The 26,176-nt window shown below is 45.6% G+C and overlaps 1 protein-coding gene across 7 annotated transcripts in view; it reads right to left on the reverse strand.

Annotated features, from left to right (window-relative positions):
* HPCA (hippocalcin) overlaps positions 1-26,176 on the reverse strand; it is a 126,653-nt gene that overhangs the window by 15,506 nt on the left and 84,971 nt on the right. For all 7 annotated transcript variants that reach the window (XM_085648370.1, XM_085648371.1, XM_085648372.1 and 4 more), the window contains exons 3-4: positions 21,074-21,475; positions 14,530-14,635 (exon numbers count right to left, since the gene is read on the reverse strand). In XM_085648370.1, the coding sequence (XP_085504496.1) occupies positions 14,530-14,635; positions 21,074-21,451 (484 nt within the window). In that variant the 5' untranslated portion in view covers positions 21,452-21,475. The remainder of the gene's footprint in view (positions 1-14,529; positions 14,636-21,073; positions 21,476-26,176) is intronic.

A 26,176-nucleotide genomic window follows, 5' to 3' on the forward strand; every position in this document is an offset into this window, starting at 1 on the left:
TTCATCTCCTCCATAGTTCTTTCTATAGGTCTTGCAGTCACAAGTGTTTTGCCAGCTGAGCAGTACGACCAGCCTGGGCAGGGATGTAATTTTTAGGTCTCGCCTTGGCAGCGTGCATGCGGTGCTCTAGGAGAGGGCCTTTAGCAATCGGTCTTCACTTTTCGAGCACTTACATTAATGCTTGGGTCGGCATCCACATTGCAGGAGCGAGCAGCGGCGCGCTGTTTGCAATTAACGTGGCCGCCTTTGCTCACTCCCGCAAGGTGGATGCCGCCACGAGTGGGAGTGCTTGAAAAGTGAAAGCAGTGGTGTTCCCTCACCTCCCGTGAGATGTAGCCTTGTACCTAATTTGTTGACATTTAGATTACTAAATGTTGTAACACCAGCTTCCACAGGCGATCATCATGCGTGATTAATCAATTAATCGCACGCGATCATCATGCATGATTAATCAATTAATCTCCCCATGGTCCCCCTATTTACTAAAAACAGGGTGCTAAGGAACAGTCACAAGCGCTATAAGAAGGGACCACCCCGTTAAATCGGTTTCATATTCTATCTACTCGCCGTTTTTTGTTTCTAATAATTGGCCTCTTTCTGCTCTCCCATTTGCCCCTTCGAGATCCTCCTCTCCTTTCGCATTCTGCCAGCACCCTCCTACCCAACAGTTGTCCACTACCACATCTACCACGTCCACCATGTCCACCACATCCACAACCACACCCACGTCCACCACCACAACCACCACATCCACGTCCACCACCACCACGTCCACTACCACCACCACCACCACCACCACGTCCACCACCATGTCCACCACCACGTCCACCACCACGTCCACCACCACCACATCCACTACCACCCGTGACGGGTAAAGTGTCACTGGAGGGCAGGGGTAATAGGAGTGTCAACCCCAGCTGTACATGGGACATTTAAGGATGCATTGGGTGCGCGAAGACGGGAATAGGGGCTAGAATTATTACACCAGACCCACGATACATTTTGAAGAGGCGCAATGTCACAGGGGTCCTGTAAAAGCACTCGCAGCACCTCTACCTCACAGTGGCATACCTGCACGAGCCACTGACTCAAAACAAGCATTGGCATGGCCAATAGGTCTCGCCTTTGGGACCTTATAAGTGTTTAGCCATGCAACACTTGATGTTGTTGCACCAAGGATATTGAGCTGAATAACTAAACACTTATAGGGTCCAAAAGGCGAGACCTATTGGCTTTGCCAATGCTTGTTAAAACTTGCATACCCATAGTGCACCTGCGATGCAATTGATGTAAAGCAGGTTTTTTTCTACGTCCACATTTTTTTTTCTTTAAAGAATCTTAGTTTATTTTGTTAGGAAAGTACCACAAGCGTAATACCCACAGTTTTTACTTTGATGTATACACTCTCAGTAAGGAATTGTTTGAAAATTAGACTTTATTGGAACCATGCAGACATTAGCATGGCCCTTGGGCAAGAATGACACCAAATTCGTGAACGTTTCCCGAGATTTATCATCAATTAATTATCGCTGTATGATTGAGCTGCATAACAGCCGTCCAATATAATTACGTCCTTTTTTTGACACGAAAAAGAGGAGCTACAACTTTCCTTTTAAAATACTTGTTTATGGTATTGTGACACTTGCACAGACGAGATATAACATAAGAATATAAATAGAGAAGTTATTTCATGAATGATACTGTATGTTTTTTTTTTTAATTCAACAAATAGTTTTGGTCGACAGTGCCACCAAGGTGGAATGTATTTTCATATTCCCATCTGTGTGTGTTTTAGGTACTACTATTGACTGACGCAGGATGTTTTCAAAGGCGGGAGGTTGGAGATGTTCTGCAGATCTGCTGATTGTGCTGCCCTAGGGTGAATGTTTGCCATGTTGAGTATTTGTGCGCGCCTGGTGACAACAGAGGCCCACGTGTGATTCCTCCCCTCGGTTTTATCTTATATCGTCACTTTGCAGCCTGGGATTTTTAAGCCCCCCCTGATAATATAAGTAACAAGAGACTGCTCTGAAGAGACAGAGACAGACATGGGGTAAACAATACAAGACACAGGTATAGGATGTGCACTGCCGAAAGAGAAAAACTTAGGCTGTGCACGAGGTGAAAGAGGATAGAGAGAGAAAAAAAAAAAGCACAACGTGCTGTTCGAGTCCTGGTGCCGACTCTATATCCTGTGATGTGATTCTGGGCAAATCGCTTAACCTGGTGCCTGAAAATAGCTGAACTCTCTAATGTGGCCAGGGGGCTCATGTAATAGCAGTTAAAGGGAACATAGGTGCCAACCTGTATTCTTTTGGGACTGTGTTGCTTCGAACAAGATGAGAGAGGTGTCCACAGAGAAAGGGCTCAGGCACAACTTCCGCTTCATGAGTAATGTTTCCAAAAGTGAAAGCACATGAAGCCGCACGAGGAATGAGGACAGAATCCGGCTGCACCCATCCTACAGCCCGCCCCCTCTCGTGAGGAGTTTAAATTGTTTCCACCCATTACCTCGTTCTCCTTCTCAGCCTGCCCCACCCCCTGCTATTGAAATGAATGGAGTTCCGTGAACTCCTCCCAGGGCCATTGTGTAAGCGCCCGAAATCGAACCTTATTCGTGACATTGAAAATCGGCACGCCCTCTGCTCTGATGTCACAGCTGTGCGTTGTGCCTGTAGGTTGAAAAACACCTCGCCCAGCAGGCACAAGCACAGCAGGAGCAGGACATCTGCAAAGTTCATCACAGCTGCCCATAAAAAACAAGAGAGCAGCAAGTAGTAGTTTATTTTCAGCTGCGTGACGATTTTCTAAACTCTCTTTTTGCCTGTTCTCTCAGAGTGGTAGGGGCAGGGCGACGCCCATTTACACCAGTCGCCCCAGTACCCCACACATCGTTACAAAGGACTTAAACCTATCCTAATCGGTAAAAGCAGAGATAATAAACACAATAAACTTGATAGTGATGAACTTGGGCAGGAACAGGAGGGGAGACAGAAGCTTTTGATACTTGCACGCATAAAGTGTAACGCCTCTGAATCAGCACAGATGAATTTCAAATGTTTATAATTTTCTGTTCTTTTAGGGGTTTAAGTATTGTTTTGGGCACACTGTATTTACAACAATAATGATTTTAAAAGCCACAGAGCGCGACCCGGATTCTATGATTTTTGCATCATTTTTTTGTACAGCTGGGTGTTTTGCATTAATTGAGGTTTCACTGCGAAGACCCGACACTGGTCTTGGTGCAGTCACTAGAGGTATCGCGTTTATGCGATGCAGTTGTTGTGATATTTTAAGTGTTACAGGGTTGGCATGGACAATATTAAAATAAGTTGATGCTGATTACATTTGAAAGACAGCTGCATTTGCAGCGTTGTTTCCAGTCCATGCATCACGTGCTCTGTTTGACATTATATAAGTTGATCTCAGTATGGCACCAGGTTTGTGTGAAATAGGCCGGTGCCTCGGCTAAAATGCGTCACACTGGCTTAGCTACTGGAATAAACAGGTTGGTTTAAAGAGTTGGTATCCTGTGCTGTGTCACAGCCTGTTTTACTCATGGTTGGGATAGATATATATATATATATATATATATATACATATACACATACATACATACATATACACATACATACACACATACATACACACAAAGATTTTATGATGCAAATCTGCTCAAAATAAAGTGCCGTAATAATGCCGCAAATGTTCAATTTGTGTGCTACAAAATCTGCAAATTATATGATGCAATTTCCTGGGGGGGTCTGGTAAATGGAGAAGAAACAAAACCTGCACAGACTCCTTTGCAGCATTAATGTGGATGACGTGGCCTATTTGAATGAGGGAACATCCTTAAGGAAAACCTCTTATTTTCCATTAGGATTTGCCGGTCAATAAAAACGTGGTCCAAAGTGTAATTAATGTACACAGTGTGCATGTCATGATGCTTTCGGAATACTATTAGACAATACTATATTACCATAGTAAAGAAGTCTTTCCATTGCAGACTGCCACACCATTACTTTTTTTTTTAGGTGACTGAGCTCCCCCAAGGATCCAACAGCAGTACGATGAGCACTGTTTCTCAATGGCAGGACACCCCTTCTGCCCAATCAAATATTCTACTCAAGGTAACCAACATGTGAGCGGAGAAAAAGCCCATCTCTTAGGTGTGCTTCTTAAAGCTCTTTTTCTGTTGATCACATATGATCAGGTGACTCTGAAACCCCCCCATCCCGACGGACCACACACAAAACCTAGGCATCATACTAGACTCATCGCTCATGATGTGCTGCCAGAGCAACGCTGTATCCTCGGCCTGCTTCAACACCCTTCGCATACTCCGAAAAACATTCAGATGGATCCTACCAGAATCCAGAAAATCTGTCACACACACCTTTATCAGTAGCAGACTGGACTACGGCAACGCTCTCTTCGCCGGAATCAACAAGAAACTGCTTTGCAAGCTCCAGACCGTCCATAACTCTGCAGCCAGACTAATCCTAGGAATCCCCTGCCACCATCACATCACCAAACACCTCCGTGATCTCCACTAGCTCTCCATTGAAAGAAGAATAACCTTCAAGCTCCTCACTCACGCATACAAGGCCCTCCACAACATCAGACCAGCATACCTAAATGACCGCCACTCCTTCCATGCACCCAAGCCAAGAGACACCCCCAATCAGCCGACCTCTCTCTGGCCACCATCCCATATATCTACAAGACCAGAATAGGAGAAAAGACTTTCCCCTACGTCACAGCCAAGGCCTGGAATGACCTCCCCCTCAACCTCCGCCAAACCCCCACACTGCACCAATTCAGGAAGGACCTCAAGGCCTGGCTCTTCTGATGATCGGAAGAGCAACCGTTCCCCCTCCCACCAGCACCTTGAGACCGTTGCGGGTGATTAGTTGCGCTTTACAAACCCCTGATTGATTGACTGAATGAGGTAACTGCTCCGATGTATGTCCCGACCTAAAAAGTAAAACTCTGAATCTCAGAAATTCTGCAACACATCTGTTAACTATGGTGTTTTACAAAATATGTGCATCACAACACTATACAAAGTATCTTAACTTTTCAAGACTGATGCATGGAGTTATGTCAGTGGTTGCAGAGTATTAGTCATTATTCAGAAGCAGTGCAGTGATTTTACTACACTCTACTTTAGTCAAAATCACATTGTTTTCAATCTAGCAAATAATCTTGCGCAGTTTCTCTCGGCACCCGTTCTGCCTTTGATTCATTGACATTTTAGTAAGTTGATGAGTGTCTGCAAGGAGCTAGGTAGTGCACAGCTGTCCTGTTGGAGTATGTATCCTATTCTTGCAAAATTATGTTTTTCCTAAATTAATATGGGCTCACTTATGGTTTGTTCACTCCATACATGTTTAGTGGACTCCAGTAAATATGTAATTGCATGAATACTAAACTGATGCAGGTTTGTGCCTCAGTGTGTAATCACTGAACTAAATATATATATAGTCTTTCCAAAAATTGTCCATGTCTGTAGAGCAAACACCTACAGGAATAGCCACTGCTCAACCTTTATATGGTGAGCAGCATCGCCGCTTAATTATTTTTTTTACTGAAGAACAGCCCAGGAGTAGGTACCAGGAAAACCGGACTGGATCCAACAATGTCATGAAATCGGATACCGGCCTCGCTTCGGAGTAAACCGCCCAGTGCCCTGAAAAGCTGGCCAGAGGCCTGAAAAGTAGACAGTGGTCAGGAGACCTTAACATGAGACAGGAGATCTGAACAGGGAGATCTGATGATGGGCCTCATGGTCACAAAAACAGACCTGCTAGAAGAATTCACAGGAAAAAGGGTCTTCCAACCACAGTACCTGAAGAGACAAAGACCTCACCTCTTGTCCTTGCTCTGTGCCTGGTACACCTGCATTTCTTCCAAATCTCCAAATAAATTTAGATCCTTTGCTTCCCTCTCCATTGCTCAATCATTGGTCAATCATAATTCCAGCAGTGCTGAGCAGTTTACTAGAAAACATGTAAAGCCTTATGACCACACAGGACTTCATCGAGGCTGCAAATGCTTGTAGGTCAGCGCGATCACCGGCAGACCCAGGTCTTGTTCTTATGTGCAAGAATATCCTTCTTAATAGCTCTGCAGACTATCCGGCCAGAAATATCAACAACTTCTTGGCTAAAGGTCTATTCCCAAAAGTACTCCCTAAAACAAAAAGGCCTTCAAACAAAGGCTCCTTTTAACTTCTGGGTCAATATCCAATTGTTTCCAGCCAAAAAGACTGAAAGATTAGCTTCAAGACAAATATCTACATTCATCTGAGAAAGTAACCTTCACTCAGATTTCCGAAACATGGCTGTGGCACAAAAGCAGCACTGACGTCCACATGGGATTATTTAAACATTGCATTGGATTCAAATGGAGAACCAGTGCATCCTTGACCTCTCACTTGCCTTTGATTCTTTTAATCTCTATCGGGATTTGGACCAATCTTCCTAAACAAATACCTTTACATCTTAATTCTAGCTAGTTCCATAATACTCGCTACTTGCCAACCATTTTTAGCTAGCTCGTCAATAAGACCTGGTGCATTCCTGCATGTATGTGGATCAATATGCTACCTATACAGGGACTGCTCAAAGTGGCATGGTAATAATAACTATTGGATTTGTATTTAGTCCAGCACAGGTGTGTGGCAGTGCATTTACAGGCAGCAATATTGCCTGCTCATTGCACAGTATTAACTTAGGAAGAAGAAATTGTATTTTGGGAATTGAATCTGATTTACCATACACACATCCCAACGTAACGTGTTAACTCACTAAGCAGTCCTTAATTTGTAAAATAAAAAAATACCAGGGCCCACAGCCTTGTTTAGGAGCCTATGCCCGACAATTTCAAATGCCAGGAGAGTTGATTACCGAGACTGCCTAAACGAGATTCTACTGTGTGCCACTTGCATCCACCACTGGGCACTCTCTGCCCCTTTATCCCACTCGTGCAGGTTCATTTTCATGTTTCTTCCTTGGTCACAATTTTGCCTTCAAACACGCTGATAAAATGAAATACTGTACGAATGATGCAGCCGCGGGAACCTTTCAAAAGACACTTTTAAAATTCCCCCAAATGCACCTTTTTAAGTTCAGACCACAGACCCCTGTATGATGGAAAAGACAAGGTCTGCTTCTCCTCCCCTCACAGAATTAAAAAAAAACTGGCATCTGGCTTCCTGAAAATAGCATCTTCATGAGGGATGAAAGTGTTTTATGAGGCTCACCCTGACCCCACCACACTGCTCTCCATAGGTTGCTATAAAATCTGGATACTTTAAAAGAGTTTACCCTAGACAGAGATTTTTACAGCCCTTCCCTTCAAGTTGCAAGGTCTCTGCATGCCCCTCAGATTTTGTAGCTTCAATTGGCGCATCGGCACGGGGGGGGGGGGGAGGCTGAGGCCCCTTCCACACTGATTAGGACCATTTTTTTAGTACCAAGCAGGGGATTGATACTAAACAGGGGGTGGGGTGTATTTCCTTGCATTTTGCCCATGGTACAGGCCAGTCTGCAATGTTACCTGTGAGCAAAAACAATTAATAGGGACTGCGATGTAACATTGCATTTATATGTTATGGTATGGTATGTTACCACAACTTGTATAGCGCAACAGCGGGGCGTTCCGGCGGTGACAGCAGAGCAACTGACACATGCGGGAGGAACTGATGGAAGGACTATAGTGCAGGGAAAAGGTGAGTTTTAATGGCCTTCCTGAATTCTAGGTAGTAGTTGATGCCCCGGATGTGAGCCGGAAGTGCGTTCCAGAGGAGGGCAGATCTACTGGTAAAGGAGTGGCCTCCAGCACGGATTCTCTGTGTCCGTAAGACCACTACCAGATGTTGACCCTGTGAGCGGACATGTCGTGTGGGAGCATATGGTGAGAGGAGGTTGAATATCGCCCTTACTGCTTCTCATGAGGCATTATAGAGAGGGTAACACCAGAGTCTTATCGGGCACCAGCATGGTGTACTGGAAGGAACTGATGCTGGCTAAATGAACTAGGTACAAAATAATCAAAAAACAAAAATGCAACCGGTAAACAAGTCCAAAACTCACACAAGTTACTGTTCTGTTCAAAAGCATTGTGATTCTGTAGTGGTAGAGTCCAGGTGGCACGTCCCCGTTCCCCCCCCCCCCCCACACACACCCCCAAACATGAACTTCTGGGGATACCGGAGAAGCTTTGGGGGTACAGGAGGTACAGCAGGCAGGCACTATATGCAGAGGCTCTGTTCTAAAGGTGACCGGCTTTTTACAAAAAAAAGGTATTATGTCCTGCGCTCTACAGACACCCTCATGTTACCAATTGACGCTTAAGAGGCTGCAATCCAGTCCATTTTTCAAAGGGTGAGTGCCAGTGTGCAGGCAACAGGACTCACTATGTGCGTACAGGGACTAAGAGGCTTTCCAGACCACCACAGTGAGGTAAGAGACAGGACAGGTCCCCTGCTGCATTATTTGAACAGGCTACAGTCCATGTGTTCTCTGCACAGTCCATTCAGCACAGATATAGGGCTCCCCAATACATCCTTTTAACAAGGTGCTATGCACAGCCAGGACCAGTAATAGTATATTGCAGTATTCTATATTAGTCATTTCTGCACAAACTCCGATGTTTTAAAAAAAAAAAAAAAACACAAATAAATTTAAGAAAACGTTTTCACTCTAGGCAATGAGAGTCCAAGCATCGTAAGAAAATCTAGAGTCATAAAGCATTTTGAGACCATATAGTGGGAATGAGCTATTCAAAAGCAAATAAAATGTCCGAATATAAAACAAATGCACACAATACATGTGTTTATAATGGTCCAATAATGCCCATACATGTGTCTGGTGAAAGTGATACCCACTCTTCATGGTTTATTATCACGTCAGCATAAACACGCCATGACTTAATTGGGCCAAAACGCACAGCTGCTTGTTACCAACCAATTACATATTAAATGGATGGATATTTCTGTCACACAAAAGGTCCGTAGTTTACAAACCATAAAAATTACAGGGATTCATCAGTGGGAAGCACAGAACACACCTTACAGGTGAAATAAGCAATAGATAATGGGTAAGGGTCTTATGGTCCACAATAAAAGCTTGGTGGGGGGGGGGGGGGGGCTTCGGCCTCGTGATATAGCGCCATGTCACTAGAACATTTGGACCCATAATACGGATGTCTGTTCTGCACGGGTTCTCTGTAAACAGGTCACCACAAGCCCTTTGTGATACTAGAGGTCCCTATCCGCGACTTGACTTGTGGCCGAAGAGGTTATGGGTGTCATAATATAGTGCCTAAGTGGTCAAGGCACTTGGGTGTGAATGGCAAGTTCACGGCCAAGACCCTTGAAGATGTTTCTGAAACATACTGGCAGCTATAAAATTGTAAGATGGGAAAATGTCAAATTAATACTGGTTTCTTAAATCTTGCTTTTCGCTTTACCTTCACAGAAATCTGTTCACAACGTATTTATATAGCTATTTGAGCACTGAAGGAAAAGAATGCTGGAAAATTGTCATGCATGTTTTAAATGTGGCATTAGATCACTATAGAATACGTCCTTCAAATGAAGAAAAAAAAAATTACAATTCAGTTGAATATGGAGTTTCATTATGTAACCAAACACTCAACAGAACAAACAAATAGCACGTCTGCAAAGTGTAATAATTAGGTTCACAAAAAGGTAACATAAAAATACAGACAATGTAGAGGTAGGGGTGCTTTCGTCTTTGAGCAACATACTTTGAAGTTGACATACCTAAATTATTTTATAGCCAATGAAGATGAAGTGCAATTGTTCGACAGAGAAAAAAGGAAGCTCTGGCAAAGTGTTTTTCGAAATAAGAAGTTTTCTTGGGTGTTTGGGGCAGATTGGTGTGGCTAGACGCTGTTCTGCACATTATTTTGAGTTATTTAGATAAAAATGACATGTTCCTGTATTTGAGCAGCGAGTCCTGCAATGGTTCAGTGGGCGCCTAGAACAGAAAGCACAAAAGTAGCAAGTACAGGTGCTAGTGAGAGGCGAAAAAGAGATGACACAGAGAAGGCCTTACCCGAGCTCAGTGGCACATGCTGAGGCTCCTTCTCAGCCCATTTTCCGATTGCTCCTGAGGGGACGGAGGGCGGCAGTGGAGGCACCTCTTCTGGCCGCTATCAATGCTCCCTCAGATTAAAAAAAAGTCCCTTGGAAAAACATTTGCCTCCTGGCCTCGGCTCTGTAGGTTTTCACTTTGGTGGATGCAGGCCACACAAAAACAATTCAGGCAACTGAACTGAAAATATTGCGGCAGCAAATATTTTGCTTCCCCCCCCCCCCCCCCACCCCCCAGGCAGCTGGGCCGAGGAGGTGCACACACAGTAACTGACAATAAATACGCTTTTTTGCTGGTGATAAAACTGCTTGAGGCCACGGGAAACAATATAATAGCTGAAGTGAGAAGGCTGTAATTGTGCAGATATGCTTGGGGTGTAATGAATGGCCCCAACACCGCCTTTGATCCTGGGCAGTCATTTGTTCATCGAACGCAGGCAAACAGTAACACGAGGCCTCTAGGAAATGAACATCATCTCATGGTAGTCATTGATGAATACTCGCATTTTCTGTTGGTGGAAGACTTGTCATCGACAACCCATGACAAAGTCATTGATCGCCTTGATAACATCTTTGTTGCATGGGGCATCCAAGCTCTTCTCAAATCTAACAACGATAGCAAAGAAATCAAGGAGCTTCTTGTTTGACTTGTTGTCAAGCATCAAAAGAGTGCTCCTCTCTGGCCTCAAGCCAATGGTGTTGTTGAACAATTCATAGGCACCCTTCGCGAGCATCAATAGAGGAAATCAATATCAACCAAGCCATGTGTCAAGCCCTTTGTGCCGATAAATCAACTCTTCACTCCACAACCGGTCACAATCCTGCCACCTCACTATTTGGGAGTGCCTTCTGAACCAACCTACCACAATGTACATCGGACTGATTGAAGAATACCGATGAGTTTTCTCCAAAGTGTAGGATGAAAACATATGCTGATCAGTGCCAACGCACACAGGAAACAGTTTTCAGAAAAGGAACAAGGTTCTGATCAAAAAGAAAAGGAACCGAAAAATGGACACTCCTTTTGATGTCAATTCTATGAGGGTTGTAGCATGCAAAGGACACATGGTGACAGCACATCGTTCCGAAAGGTCCATCACACAAGACTCATCACACTTTAAACACCTACCTCAATGTTCATAAGTTTCTGATATCACAAGTGAAGAGACCCCGCTCACCTGTCCAGATCAAGCACCTGAACCATCGCACTCGGTGCCTGATCAAAGTGCCCCCAAACTACCTCATACCACCCAATCTGGCCGTTCAGTGCGAGCGCCTGGATGACTCATTGAGGGACTATGATACTAATGCTGTCTGTACTTTTAATTTAACAAAGGGTGAGATGTAGTGTCTTGAGATTATGTGCGCTATGACGCATCCGGTTCTGGACGGACTCTAAACAGATACACCATAACATCTTCCAGCAGATTATGTAATAACACACACATGTAAAAGGATAAAGAAGAAATAGAGACCCTAGTGTAATCTAACGTTTTAGGTGGTTAATCCTAGCCAGGAGAAAAGGTCTCACCCAGTCTAACTCTGCCATCTTGATCCCAATAATAAGCTTCAGTCTGTTCAAAAGTATATTGTGGCCCAGAGTCAAAAGTCAAAGATCTAGCAACAGCAATGCCACTAGTTTGCCTTTATGACTCTCTATGGGCACACTTTCTCTGATATTCATCGTCACTGTCTTGATAACCAGAATGGGACAACAGTCAAACTGAAACTTCTAGCACATGATCATTCTTTTAACATAGGTCGGCAAATGGCCACCAGCGTCTGCCTCAATAATATTCTCTTTGAAGGACAAGGACGAAATTGAACAAAATTCACAGGACCAAGGGAGTGAAGGCGAGGTTGTTTTATGAAAAACTAAATCAGTGCCTGCTTGCAGGTCTCCAGATAGGCTTTTCACTGGAGAGGCACACTGATCAGCATGGTCAAATATTTGGACACAGCTAAACTATTTTTTTTAAAGAAGCTTAAAAGACATATGTTGGAAGCTCTAATGAAAGAAAAATGTTACTTACCTATAACCATCTTTTTGCAGTTTATAGTGCTGTAGATTCACATACTTGGCACACTCCAGTCATCTGTTGTTGGGAGCGGACATTACAAGTTTTATTTCTTCCAAGTAGTGGTTTGAAGGGGAATCCTCATCCCTCCCTGACACCCACAATGCACCAGATTAAAAATAACCACCAAATGATGTTTCTTCCCCAAAGGAATAGAGAAGGCACTTGATGTGTTGTGAAGTAGGACAGTGTATTTCTACTATCATTGTACTAGTGATGTTTATTATTTAAAACATCTTACCATGAACTTGCATCCAGAGAAGTAGGAGGGAGTAAGTAAATCTACAGCACTACAATCTAAAACCAACTGCTAAAGGTAAGTAACATTTTCCTTTTGCAGGATGTGCTGTTGTCCATCACATGCTTTGCATTGACCTAAAATCAGTGCCCGTCCCCTAAAGTGGTGGCTTGCAAGAAGATGTTTGTAAAGCCAAATATTAGACAGGACTAAATCCCAGCTAATAAAATCACTGTTTTCTTCTTGTAAATAAATTCTCTCCAGCTATCTATCAATCATACATTTAATCTGCTCCCAGAAAACGGATCCCAGCCAGCTGAAAAGACAATATCTCAATTCTAATTAGCCGTAGACCCACCTAGCAGTTTACCCTATCAGCAAACACTAGGTATTGTTCTGTAATGGACCACTGCTGTGACATTGAACAAAGCAGACACTGGTCACCCTTTTTTTGAGATGTGGAGCCATGGCAGTGGTGGCTCCTCCGCTAAGGGGGGGGGGGGGGAAGGAGTGGTGGCAGCACCTACAGTGCACATGACGGTTTGGCTGGCCATCTTGGACCGGCCAAAAATTCATGTGCTCTCTGCATGTTCCCCACCCAGGCTGTATTACAGCCTGGGTGGAAAACATGCACAGTCTGCCAGGCCCTGTCTGAGTGCCGAACCACGGCGCTCAGACCAATCCCAACGCATTGGTCAGGGGATTCTGGGAGGCTGTGTCCTTCCTGTCGAGAGGAGGACAGAGAAAGAAAAGTAGGTGGACAGCGGTAAAGAGGTTAGTGCTATTTTTTTTTTATTATTCTCCCCCTCGTTCCCTCTCCCACCCCTGCCCCTCCACCCCTGGGCGGTAGCTGGCGCTACTGTGCCATTGATTTTCCATGTTGGGCATCGTCCTCCTTTTTGCACTAGAGGAAGGGCAAGAAAGCACCGTTCAAGTCACCCACTAATCTCGGTTTTCAGTGCCTGCTTTCCACGTGCTCCCATTGACTCGGGTGGGATTACCAGTTCTCACAGCCCATCAGCATTCATAGAGCTGCTTTCTTTCTTTATTTAATGTATTTCAATATCTCGGACTTAGCCACAGGGGAGTGGAGCACTTTACAGATCTCTCAGTGGTCTCAGTCTTGCATAAAGAGAGATTGCAAGTGTAAAAATTAATCAGGGAAGTAAAGTCTGAAGTGGGGTGGACAGTAGGACAAAAGGTAGATTTTGGCAGCATTCCATTGCTTGAATCCCACTGACACTTCATTCTACCGGACTAACTTCTGGGCAGCTGTCTGACTAGAGAACATGTTACCACAAAATGTAAATCTATGCAAGGCAAATGCTGGGAAATTGCAATTACAGATAAACAAATTTCTAAGGATTAGGGGGCAAGGATTTGCTAACTGACAGCAAACACATTTCTCACTACTAAAAGAACTGATGTATGCAGGATTACTTGAATATCTCCCCGAGACTTCCATGCGGGGCATTACTAAAAGCATAGACAGAGTGGTGCAAGTAGGTTTCCCCAGTGGGGAGTGTAAAGAATGATACCAGAGGAGACCATGTAAAGGAGGGGCCCCAGAGGGGACACTGCAAAGGGAAGTTATACAAAACCAACAAATACACCCATAGGTGGTAAGGTATCAAGACTGGAGTAAGGATGCAGTCTGTCTCTTTCCCTGAGTTCAATGAACTTCCAAAGCGATCTGACATTTTAATGACAGGGTCTACTCTATACAAACCATTAATAAAAGAGGCCCCAGAGGGGGCAGTGCACGGGGAGCCCCCAGAAACAACCCAGAATGTTCTCTCAATGTCGTCCAATGGGACAATGCAAGTAGGGCCCCATTTGAATGCAAGTAGGGTCTTCAGGGAGGCAATACAACATTTTTGTGCGAGTTTTCGCAGAGTCGATCCTTTGACCACAATAAATTAAAGGAGATACCTGTAACATAATGAAGGAAAACTGGCTCATCTGCACACGCAGCATCACCACTGTGCCCTGGAATAACTACCCCTCTGCACCAGACCAGTTTCCACCCCCAACAACTCTGCTCCCTTGAGCGCCCAGTGCCCTTTGCCACCCCATATTCAATCTACCGTCATTGTTTGTGTCCATCTGGCGGAAGATCTTTTCTGTTCTTTTTTCTGGAGTGGACTCATCTTCTGGCATCTTCATTACAGAAGACACCATCTTGTAAATGGCCTGAAACAGGGAAGAGTAAAGAGGAGGGATAAAAGCAACCAAAGATTAATACACAATGACCTAAAACACACACAAAAGGAAAACTGCTTATAAATAAAGACATGAAGAACATCCCCACACCAAATTCCTTACACTAAAACTTGAGGATACCGGGCCCCGCCAGATACGGTGTGAAGACTCACTAACACACAAAGAGCTGGCAGGAGGTAGTTACAAATGAAACAAATATTAACTTTGAATAAAAGTGCTTTATCAAGTCAAATAAATAGTAGATGAACGAGTTACTCGCATTCAATAACACTTTTTCTAATGGATACTCTATCTAACCGCACACTCCTCACCTTAGAATACTCCCCAGGTGCCAGATTTGATCAGGGGATTTTTTCACAGCAGGGGTGGTGTCATGCAGCTCAGCATTCGCTCCACACTGCTCCGGCAGTGATGAAGCAGAACGGCTTATAAACTCCACCCCGTGTGCGGACACCAGTTTCTTATTCTCAGCTAACAATTGTTGACAACAGTGTGCTGGATATAACCTGGGAACTATTTACATGTTTAAAAGACTATTCTACAGAACAGGGAGATGGGAGGACAGTGAGGAATCTGCAGTTAGATTGCATATTCACCAGTGTTACCAAAACTAACTTGTACTTTATATGGATACTTCTAACCACAGATTAGAATAGATACCAAAGCACTACCCACCAGGTCGGGGTCTGTTGAGTGGGCTCAGACCAAAAAGTCTTTCTGGACCAGGCAGGCTGAGGGTCCTTTTCCATCTAACCTGGCTGTCAAGGCAGTAGTGCTTTGTGAACGTATGGACTGACGGCCATGTCACTATCTGGCAGATGTCAAGGACAGGCACTTCACGGGCCTGCATGGTGGTAGCCTTAGCCGTGGTGAAATGGGCTCTCAGAGCATCCGGAGGCTGCTTCTTGGTCACTGCATAGCAGATGTTAATGCTGAGGACTAGCCACTTCTACAATGTCCTCTTCTGTATGTTCTTCCCTTTCCTTTCTAAGAGAACACCACAAAACAACTTCTCCCCCTCTCAGTGGTCGTCGGTACAGTCAATGTAAAAAGCTTTAGGCCCTTTTGGATTCCAACTATTTGAGCCTCTCCTACTCTTTCAAGAGGTGAGAAGGAGCTGGAGTGATGGATTGCCCGGCATGGAAGGGAAGGGAGTCACAACTTTCAGTAGGAAGTCTGCCCGTGTCCTCAGCAACAACCTGTCTTGGAAGAAGGTGGTACATGTGGGGATGCACTGAAAGTGGCAGAAGTTCCTCATTGCATTACGTCAGCTTGTTGAATAAGTGAAAACAGTCTTCAGGGTCTGGAGATGCAGCGAGAAGTTGTGTAGACTCGAAGGGCGAATACATATGTAATGTCCAGACCAAGCTCATGGTCCACTGTGGCATCACAAATGCTTTGCATGGGAACGTGTGTGTAAAACCTTTAACAAATCTCATCACAACAGGTAATTTTAACAAGGACAGTTAGTCAGGAAAACTTAGAAACGGCGTAAGGTTCAACAAATAGCCTTTCATAGTTCCCACTTGAAAGCTTTGCAGGGCCAAAGACCAGACAAACAAGAGGACGTCCAATAGGTTCACCTGTAAGGGGCCAGTGTTACGAACACCACACAAGGATACAAATGTATCTCAGTTCCTAACAAACACATTTTATGGAAGGAATCCTGGCAGTAAGAATGATATCTAGCACTTGACACAGCAAATCAAACGCAGAGTTGAGGACCCATCAAAGGACATGTCCATTAGGGAAGTCTGAACATCCCCAGGGAATCCAGTGGATGGTATCTACACATGCCTACGAATGACACCAACTGGTGCCAACCACCCTACCCAGGAAATCTGGGTTACCAGCAGAAATAACATTTGTGTGAGTCCTGCCCATATTGAATCATTTGGACCAAAGTGGCTCTAGGATCTTGACCTTCTGAAACAGTTTGCTAGATATCACTGACCGTGTCCCAAAGAGCATGTCTGTAGTGGCCCAATAGGCAAACTGTATTCATGGACCGCAGTACCAGATTGGCAGATGAAAACATGCACTTGCCAAAGTATCAATCTTCTCAGATTCCCTCTCTGGAGGGGTGGTTGGAAAGGAGTTTGAATTAATTTAGTAGTTGAGACCTTCAAAATAGGGCTTTCTGGAGTGAGGTGCTTGGTGAAAGCATCGGTGTCACCAGGCATCGGTCTAGGACTTCTGCCCCCTACCTATTCACAGGCAGGCAAGAACATGGTTTTGATTAAGTAGCCATCAAAGTATCTATGCGAGCATCATTAAAAGGAAGTAAGGGCTCAGATGTTGCTGGTTCATGCTGCAGGATTTCTGTCAGAACATTAGTTTCAGTGTCAATAGATAACATCTGTCGTTCTAGTGGCTTAGCTGCCCTCCGAACCGCAGGGCGCAGTAGAAGTCTGTACTGGTGACGTTAGAAGCTCAGTAACTGGTGCCAAGGAGATATATGGTGCCAGGGAGGGATTCACTGATGGCAACCAGACAAGAGGCCTCTGCGGTTCCTGTGGGGATCTGAAGGCATGCCAGAGGAAACCAAAGGAGCACTGAAAATTTAAAGCATGGCCTCTTTAAAGGCCTTGAATTGCTGCAGAGACAATGATGGCTCAGGACATTTGTGGTACATTAGGACCAACTGAGTAAGGGCTTCCATGACCGTGAATCACAAAGGAATGCAACTGACATTGTGGCGCCATCACACATACTCTTTGGAGCCAGAGTGGAAGCATAGGGGTCGAGTCCTGCTTCACTTTCTTATGTTTCCATTTGGAATTGGACTTTAACTTACCAGAGGACTCTGAGCACAAAGTTGAAAGGCCCGGAAGTGGCATGAGGACCAATATTGGCCAGCACAAATCGGGGGGGTTGGGGGGGGGTGTTAGGGGGTGGAGAGGGGTAAAGGGCTTAAAAAAATAAAAGATAAAAATGTACTTTAAGGACACATCCCTCCTTGCGTAAGGAATGGAACAGGAAGCAGGCACCCAGGCTCCCCTGACCAATCACAACAGTCATTGAGCACTTTGGAGCGTGCTACCACTCCTCCCCTGCCCTGCTCTGTGAGAAAAGCTGCCACAGCAGGACAAAATAAAATAAGAACATTATGTTCTAATCATTTTATTTTTCCTTTCTTTCACTACTTCAAAGCAGTGGGGCGACGCTCCCCCGCCTTTGCGGAGGAGCCGCCACTGATCAGGACTGGGACAGGGTCTGGATTCACGACCAGGAGTTACGCCTACAAGAAGGCTGCAATATCTCATGTGCAGAGGCATCCAACTTTGCCTCCCGGGCTTGGATCGCCTTTGGGTGCATGAGGATACACTTCTCACACAACTTAGAATAGAGTCCTATACCCAGACACCAAAGACACACCTCATGCGGTCTGGGGACCTCTGCTTCCTGCAGTCATGGCAGGACTTGGAACCCATCGTTTTTGGTGGGGACATTGTTCCTTAGCACGCTGGGAATCGTTTTTAGAAAACAGCCACAAATGGAAGCGGAGCTCCAGCTCCGTGTCCTAAGGTGTGGAAAGACAGGAACGGACATCAGTTTGCAGGGGTGAAGCTTACATGTGGCTCAGTGCCATCACATCTGGGGCGGAATGGAGCCAACGTCAAGCTGCACGACACCACCTCGGGTGTGCAGGAGTACTGCTATTAAAAAAAACCATATATGCATCCTGCCTGACACCTGCAAGTATTCAAAGGCGAGGAATCTGCAGTTAAAAGTATCCATCCGGGGCATACAATTTGAAGACCAGTGGAGGTAATCCCATGCTAAGGACCAGCAAGAGGTCCAAACTTAGAAACTACCACCAATTAAAAAAAAACACCATGCAAACTAAGGCCTGACAAAAGAGGCATACAAACTAAAAAGTAGCAGAGGGTACAAACCACCTGTGGCACAGCAGAAGATTCACCTACAACAGTAGTAGTGCACCCCTGCTCTCAGAACATGACAACACCCCCAACCTCTCGTTGATTGCTTTGGTCCCCGATAGGGCCCGGTTGCTTTTTGGCTTGGTTTGACAGACAGATAGCATATATGTACTTGCATAAATGTAGATCAGTTGCGATAAAAACTGTACACATAGAGGGAGTCAGTCACATGCTACACGGGGTGCAACCCTAGAAAGCGGCACTAATCCCTACTCTGTATATCATGGAACTAGCCTATACGTTAGTTTACAGAATGATGGTTAGTGAATATATAAAGTTTAGCCCAGTGCTCGGCTAAAGTGTACATCTGGGGTCATTAAACTGAGGGCGGAGGCTAGAGAACACCGCAGGACCATGCCAGAAGCATTTCATAGCCATCTCTCAAAACCAATGACATTCTGACAATAGCGTTTAGAATGTATGAAATGTCAAGTATGTTCATGTGGGAAAATAAGAGTTAAAAATAACACTTTTTGTCGAAATTGATTGGTCGATGTATAAACTACAAACCTCCACCGAAGAGTTTACCACAATATATTTTTGTTTTTTTGTACACAGGTTTGTCAAACATTTGAAATTTTTGGTTCAATTTCGTGGTTTAGCATACCAACTATTTATAATATAATGATAAACTGCCAAGCACTGCTTCATATCAGTTTTTGTTTACATTTATTAGAGTAAATACCCTCAAGACCCATTACAGCATTTAGCTTGCTCACTATATTTAGCTTTTTACATAAAAATTGGGAGAAAGTTATGTCGTCATTTAAACAGAGCAGAAACCAAAGGAAATGATGGACGGAGTGTTGAACATTGCAAACACTCACCCCCAGTCAACTGATCTGGGTTTAATCCATCACCGTTCTTTAGCCCACTCTGCCACCCCAGTTCAGACATGGCCATATGCAAATCAGTCTGACCCTGTGCCTCATGGGAACAGTCCAGCCCGAACTGCCAAGCCATGTCTTCCCTGGACTGGAAACAAGCTTCCTAGGACCGGTTTCTGGCATTTCAGCAGTCTTCAGAATGGTGATGGATTAAACCCAGATCAGTTGACTGGGGGTGAGTGCTTGCAATGTTCAACACTCCGTCCATCATTTCCTTTGGTTTTTGCGTCATTAAAACAGACCCAACTAATTGTGTATGCATTCTGCAAGAGCTACATGCATTTCCTGAAATTGGCCAGGAGAGGGCATATGAATACCATGAAGCTGACTATTCCGGAAGAGGTCACATTTTACGCATACATCCTTTGCTGGATTTATAAGTGGAGACAGTCATCGGAGGCAAGGATCTAAAGAGGCCTAGCAAAGATTATTAAGAACACACCAGAAAATGTCCTCTGCTCTTTAGTTGTACTACTTGATGACTTAGTTTCCACAATGTTAATTTCCACTGAGAGTTGAGGCTTACTACCACTGCCTCAAGCTCAAAATCGGTTTAGATATACCGAAAGAGATATATATAACTTAATGTATTTCTTAAATCAGTGTATTATGCTATTTATTACCATTGCTGAGCGTGGGAGGGTCAATAACTAATGAGAGATTCATGATAGCCGTCTCCTCCTGGTAGGATAGTAATACATAGCATATTTTACTCAGCCCATTTGCGTTTATGGTTTATGCCTAGGCATTTTTAGTTATGGCGTCAGCCAAAACCTTCTGATTGTATTAAAATTGTATGCATAACACACTTACTTATTAGGGCTTTCCGATAGCCCTCTCCATTCACTGGTATTTTGTTGTGTCATTTGCATTTTATTTTGCCAACTACAGCATACTGTATGGATCAATGGGTCAGCCCCCTTCAGCCACTGGTTAACTTCACTGTAAGTGTTAGCATTCTGCTGAACACATCCACACACAAAGTAGTTACCTTTAGTGCCCACAACTACTATGAAAACATGTCCTTTGAGACAAAAAATGTTTTTGCGTTTAGCCAATTGTTCCTGCATAGGTGAGGGCCCAGCCGCTCCCCAAAAATAAAGTTTTCATAACATTGAAAAACATATCAGCACTGCCCACACCACACCTATTGACTTTGTCAATACTTGTTCCATGTATACTTGTTTCAACAAAATGTATTTAACTAAAACCAGGTTCAAGGGGTTAGATTTCTGCAGCAAGGTAAAAAATAAAAACCCACAGGTGAGATCTCGTGACTATTTGGTGAAGTGTTTCCCTGCGTAAAGTACTTGCTGCGTGAAATCTGTGAGGCTGTAAAAAGTGTTTTTCTCATGTCAATTTTGCCATATGGTGGTAATAATATCCTTGGGGTGAAGCTTCGAGCTGAGGCGTGGTTACCTGCCTGGCCCGTCCCATCCCTGGCTCATTCATGAACCTGGACGCAGTCCTCCAGGCTCGGTTCCATGGCGGTACATCATGCAAGGTTCAGTTCCCTGCCTGTAGCCCCACAGTACAATCCCTTCCACACATCCCACAGCAGCTTCGGACAGACTTACCTGCACAATCTCCAGCATCTCGTCCCGGCTGATGTACCCATTGCCGTCCAGGTCGTACATGCTGAACGCCCACTGGAGCTTCTGCTCGAGCCTGCCCCGCGAGGTGACACTCAGTGCAATGATGAACTCCCGGAAGTCTATGGTCCCATCCCCGTTGGTGTCGAAGGTGCGGAAGACGTGCTCTGCGAACTTTGAGGCGTCGCCGTAAGGGAAAAAGTTGGCGTAGATCTTCTTGAACTCCTCCACGTTGAGGATGCCAGAGGGACAGTCTTTGAGGAAGCCCTTGTACCACTCCTGCAGCTCATGGTCCGAGAACTCGGTGTTCTCGCGCAGGTCCTGGAGCATCTCCGGCCGCAGTTTGCTGTTCTGCTTGCCCATGATGAGGAAGGAGCGGGTCCCAAGCTGTGAAGGATGAGAGGGAAAGGAGAGCATCAAAGGGGAGCAGAGATGGAGACCACAGCAGGGACCAGGAGGAGGAAGGTGACCAGAGGGGAGCTCCAAGCTGTAAACAACCAGAGGAAGTCACCAAGGCAGAGCTAAGAGATGCCAGGAGGAACTGACCTTCAAACAATGGTCAGTGAGGGAGAAAAGGTCACCATAGCTGGGGGGACAAGGAAACAGTGAGGAACAGAGGAAACAGGATCAGAGTACAGGTTGGGAAAAAGTGACTAGGGACAGAGTTGGCATGGATCAGTAAGAGGTGCGCAGAAATTGCCTACAGCGAATTAATTGTAAGAGCCCAGGGCCAGAGGGAACAAGAACATAGATAACCAAGGCTGAGGGGAAAAGCGATAACATGCACCAAAGAAAAGAGCATCTCGGAGGTCAATTGGCCAAGGAAGTGACCAGGGCAGAGCATGGATCAGCAGTAAAGATCATCAAAGGTCATCAGGGCAGTAGGTGATCCGGGTAAAAAATGAACACCACCTTAGTTCAACAGTGGGGATGGGCAAGTCAATGACAGGATTAAGGAGAATCAGTGGGTAAGGGATAAGAAGCTGGTAAGGACAAGGAGGAGTGAAGGGCGGAATTATCTGTAACCGAGAAAGTTACGGACAGTTGTGGCGAGGGACAGAGGGAAAAGAGCATAAGGGGCCAATGGCTAAAGAAGATACCTGGGAATAAGGAGGTCATCAGGGATGGTTGGGTCAAAGACAATAAAATGAAATGAAAACATAATTTGTAAAGCACGTGGTTACCCGGAGGCATCCCAGCGCTGCGGACATTATCAGGCAGCAGCAACGTTATTCGGAAAAGTGCCCAGGAATTATTTAGGGAAAAGCCAGGTTTTAAGCATCCTACGGAATGTCATGTAATTGGGTTCCTTTCTTAATTGAAGCGGGAGAGAGTTCCAAAGCTTGGCGGCGTTATATGAGAAAAGGCGGCCGCCGCTTCTAGCCTCCTTAATTCTGGTAACGAGAGCCAGACGAAGGTCATTTGAGCATAGTTGCCTGTTTACATTGTATGGCTGGACCAAAGAGGAAATAATAGCAGGTCCTTTTCCTCCAATCAGCCTGTGGGCAACACACAGGGCTTTGAATTGGACTCTTTCACGCACTGGGAGCCAATGAAAAGCCCTTAAAGCCGGCTTTGCTGATTGGTGACTCCGGGTGCCCATGAGTGTCCTGGCAGCACAATTTTGCATCGTTTGAAGCTTAGCCAGGACCAAGCAAGGAGCGCCTAGATACAGGGTGTTTCCGTAATCCAGGAGAGATAGAATAAGCGCTTGGACTACAAGCTTGCTTGAGCGGGTAGCAAAGGGAGTACATTAAGCAACATTCTTAGTATGCCAAAGCACGATGCGACAACCCTTCTAGCTTGAGATTTAAAGCAGAGCTCAGAGTCCAGCCAGAAACCGAGGCTCTTTATCTCCGGTTTAGGTGCCGGGACGGGACCCATACATACTGGCCACGAGAGAGCTACCTCAGAAGGGGAGGAATGACCAAGGAGCATAAGCTCGGTTTTATCTCCCGTGAGTTTTAAATGGGAAAGTTGCATCCATCTAGTCACTTCTTCAAGGCAAGGGCTGAGACGGGTGGGGGCTCGGTCCTTATGGTTTAAGGTGACCACCAATTGGGTGTCGTCCGCATAAGTGACAATATGTACCCCAAAGGGGAGGACGATATCCACAAGAGGGGCCATGTAAATATTAAAGAGAGTTGGGCTCAATGATGAGCCCTGGGGCACCCCACAGTGGAGGGGCCGGGGGCTTGACATGACCTTGCCTTCAAATACTTGAAAATATCTGTCCTCCAGGAAGGATCGCAGCCAGTGTAGAGCGACTCCAGATAAGCCCATGTTTTGGAGGCGTTGGACTAAAGTACGGTGGTTCACCGTGTCAAAGGCCGCGCTAAGATCTAAGAGTAGCACGGCCAGAGAACCTCCTGCATTCAGAATCTTTCTGGAGTCTTCCACGACTGCCAATAGGGCAGTTTCAGTCCTTTGGCCCGGTTGAAACCCGGTTTGGGACACGTGCAGAAGGTTACCTGCTTCCAAGTGTCTGGAAAGTATCTGGTTGACGTGCCTTTCTGCCCTTTTACTAACCCCGGGAAGTAACGAAATGGGTCGGAAATTACTGAGGCAGTCAGGGTCTAAACTCGTTTTTTTCAGTAATGCTTTTACCAACGCCTTTTTCCAGGAGGGGGGGGGGGACCACCCCAGAGGAAAGCGAGGCATTGATCAGGTCCATTATTATAGGACCGACTGATTCAGCCGCTAGTTTCCAAACATTAAAGGGGGCAGGGTCTCTGGGAGATCCACTCTTAATTGATGCACAGATAGCTTTAAATGCTCCTTTGTCAAATGGGAGGTAGAACATATTTAATGAATATTCTTTGCTACCGACATTCGATTCCTCCGTTAGGGGGGTAGGAGAAGGGTCGGGGAAGGAACGACAAATAGTTTGAATTTTGTTAGAAAAATAGTCAGCAAGTTTGTTGCAGCAACAATCAGTGGCCTCGTGGGTGTCTGAGGGGTCAGAGGCTTTCAGGAGTTTAACAATGGTAAAAGTCAGAATTAACTGCACCAGCTATTTTTTCACCAAAGTATTGAGCTTGGACTTTTTTTATTTCAACTTTGTAGAATTTAATATTGTCCCTGTACTACTTTTTCCTGAGTGGGAGAAAAATCTTTCCTCCAGCTTCTCTCAGCGGGGTTTGGGAGATGAAGGAATAACCAGAGAAGCTAGAAAATTGGCATTCTGTTCATGTGTGGAGGTCACCAGGGACACACAAGTCACCAGGGATGCAGAGACCACGAGGGGTTAATACAGCAGGCACCTGGTTCACGTGCTACAAGGGGCAATGAAGTCACTTGGGGGCATGGAGGGCACCAAGGGATGAGGTCAAAAGTCATGGACTGTGATGAGAGCTAAAAATGCAGAGGGGGATACAAGGGGCACAAAGTCAACTAGGCGTGCAGGAGTGAGGTCGCTAAGAAGGTCCCAAGGGACACAGGACCCACTATGCGAGGGAGGAGTTGGGGCAGACTAGGGATGGGCAGAGGGGACATGGGAAAGAGGCATCTCCAAGGGTAAAGCACCAATGGCATAGGGGGGTGCCATGTGGCTGTAGGGGTATGAAGTCACGGGGCGCCGGATGGGGCTGGGCAAGTTTAGGAAGCAAGGAGGTCGCTTGCGAGAATGAAAACGCTCCATTGAGGAGAAAGATGTTCAATGAAGCCCATTGGGGATTTGGGGAGGGGGGTGGGAGAAGATGAAACTAGGGAGTCACAGGGGGGAGGGGAACAGGAGAGTACTGGGGGTTGTCACACAAAGAGAGAGGACGTGATAGGCAGACAGTGATGATGGATGCGCACTTTGGCTACATTGGTCCTCGTTACGAATGCGGGTATCTCACCCAGAACGAGAACTCCGATCAATTTTGTATTCGGTGTTCATAGTGTCTCCAGGCCCGGAATGAACGGGTCCGCAAATTGCGGCCCCGATATACCCAGGCCCAGTGACAGCAGACCAGACTTTACTGCAGCAGCAAAGCCCCGCCCCTGCAGCCGCACGGGGCGAGGTGGGGAGCAGGCAGAAGCCTCCCAAGACACTCTAGCACACCAACCACCCCCACTTTTCTTCGTACCTGCGGCCACTTTCCCCTCAGTGCAAACTGTATAGTAATGCACTTCACCTTGTATCTCCTGTTGTGAGCGGTTATTCCCCATTCTGCGGACAAATCGCATGATTGCTGGAATGTGTTGTGGGGATGCCAGCTATCATAGCTTCCGGTCCCTGGGAATCACCGCACAAAATACCTACCACCAGCTCATACTGAGGGTCGATGTGACTGACTGTCTCAGATAAAACAACTGGAACTTAAGACCGATGCATTAAGGCCCACCACGTGAAGAGTTTCCTGCATCCTTATCACGTCCACGTCATTACAGTAAGGAATACCCAAGTATATCAGCCAGTCTTGATGTATCTGCACTTAGGGAACAGGTCATACGCCTCCGCCATCAGCAGCCAACCTACTTCCTAGGGTTACTGCACACCCTAGAGCGGCCACCAGTGTTGTGTCTAGGGCAGAGTTCTTCAAACGTTTTGATGCCGAGAGCCCCTTGTCAAACATTTTTAGGCGTAAGGACCCCCTCCTGGCAAAAAGTTCTAGAGCCTGGTACTTATCATCGACAACCATTAACGCCCCCAATTCTAATAGTAAATCATTTTTACAGCGGGAAAATAGCATTAACCCTTATTTGGCAAACCAAAGGTCAGTGAGCGTGGCTAAAAACAAAGGGCCTTATTTATGAGGATTGGTGTAGGGCAGCTCCACAAGTCTTCTTGCGGCACTGCCCTACACCAATGTGAAAGGGCAGGAATGCACCATATTTATGAAACACCGGTCCTTTCCCCTTGAGTTGGAGCACAAATTGCTGACTTGCACCAACATACGCAGGATTGATTTTGTGCAGGAAGGGGCACCTTCTTTCACAAAAACCATCCCAGGAGGCTTTTTCCGCTTTGTATGTGAGCTGCAGAATGCAGCACACATTGAAAGTGTAAAAACACAAGAAGAAATAAAAACATTTCTCCTTGTTACGCCTCCGCTGGGGAGGTATACAATTTTGGCGCTGCCCCAGGTTTACATGATTTTG

The sequence above is a fragment of the Triturus cristatus genome, chromosome 3_2 (assembly GCF_964204655.1).
Source record: "Triturus cristatus chromosome 3_2, aTriCri1.1, whole genome shotgun sequence".
NCBI lineage: Eukaryota > Metazoa > Chordata > Amphibia > Caudata > Salamandridae > Triturus > Triturus cristatus.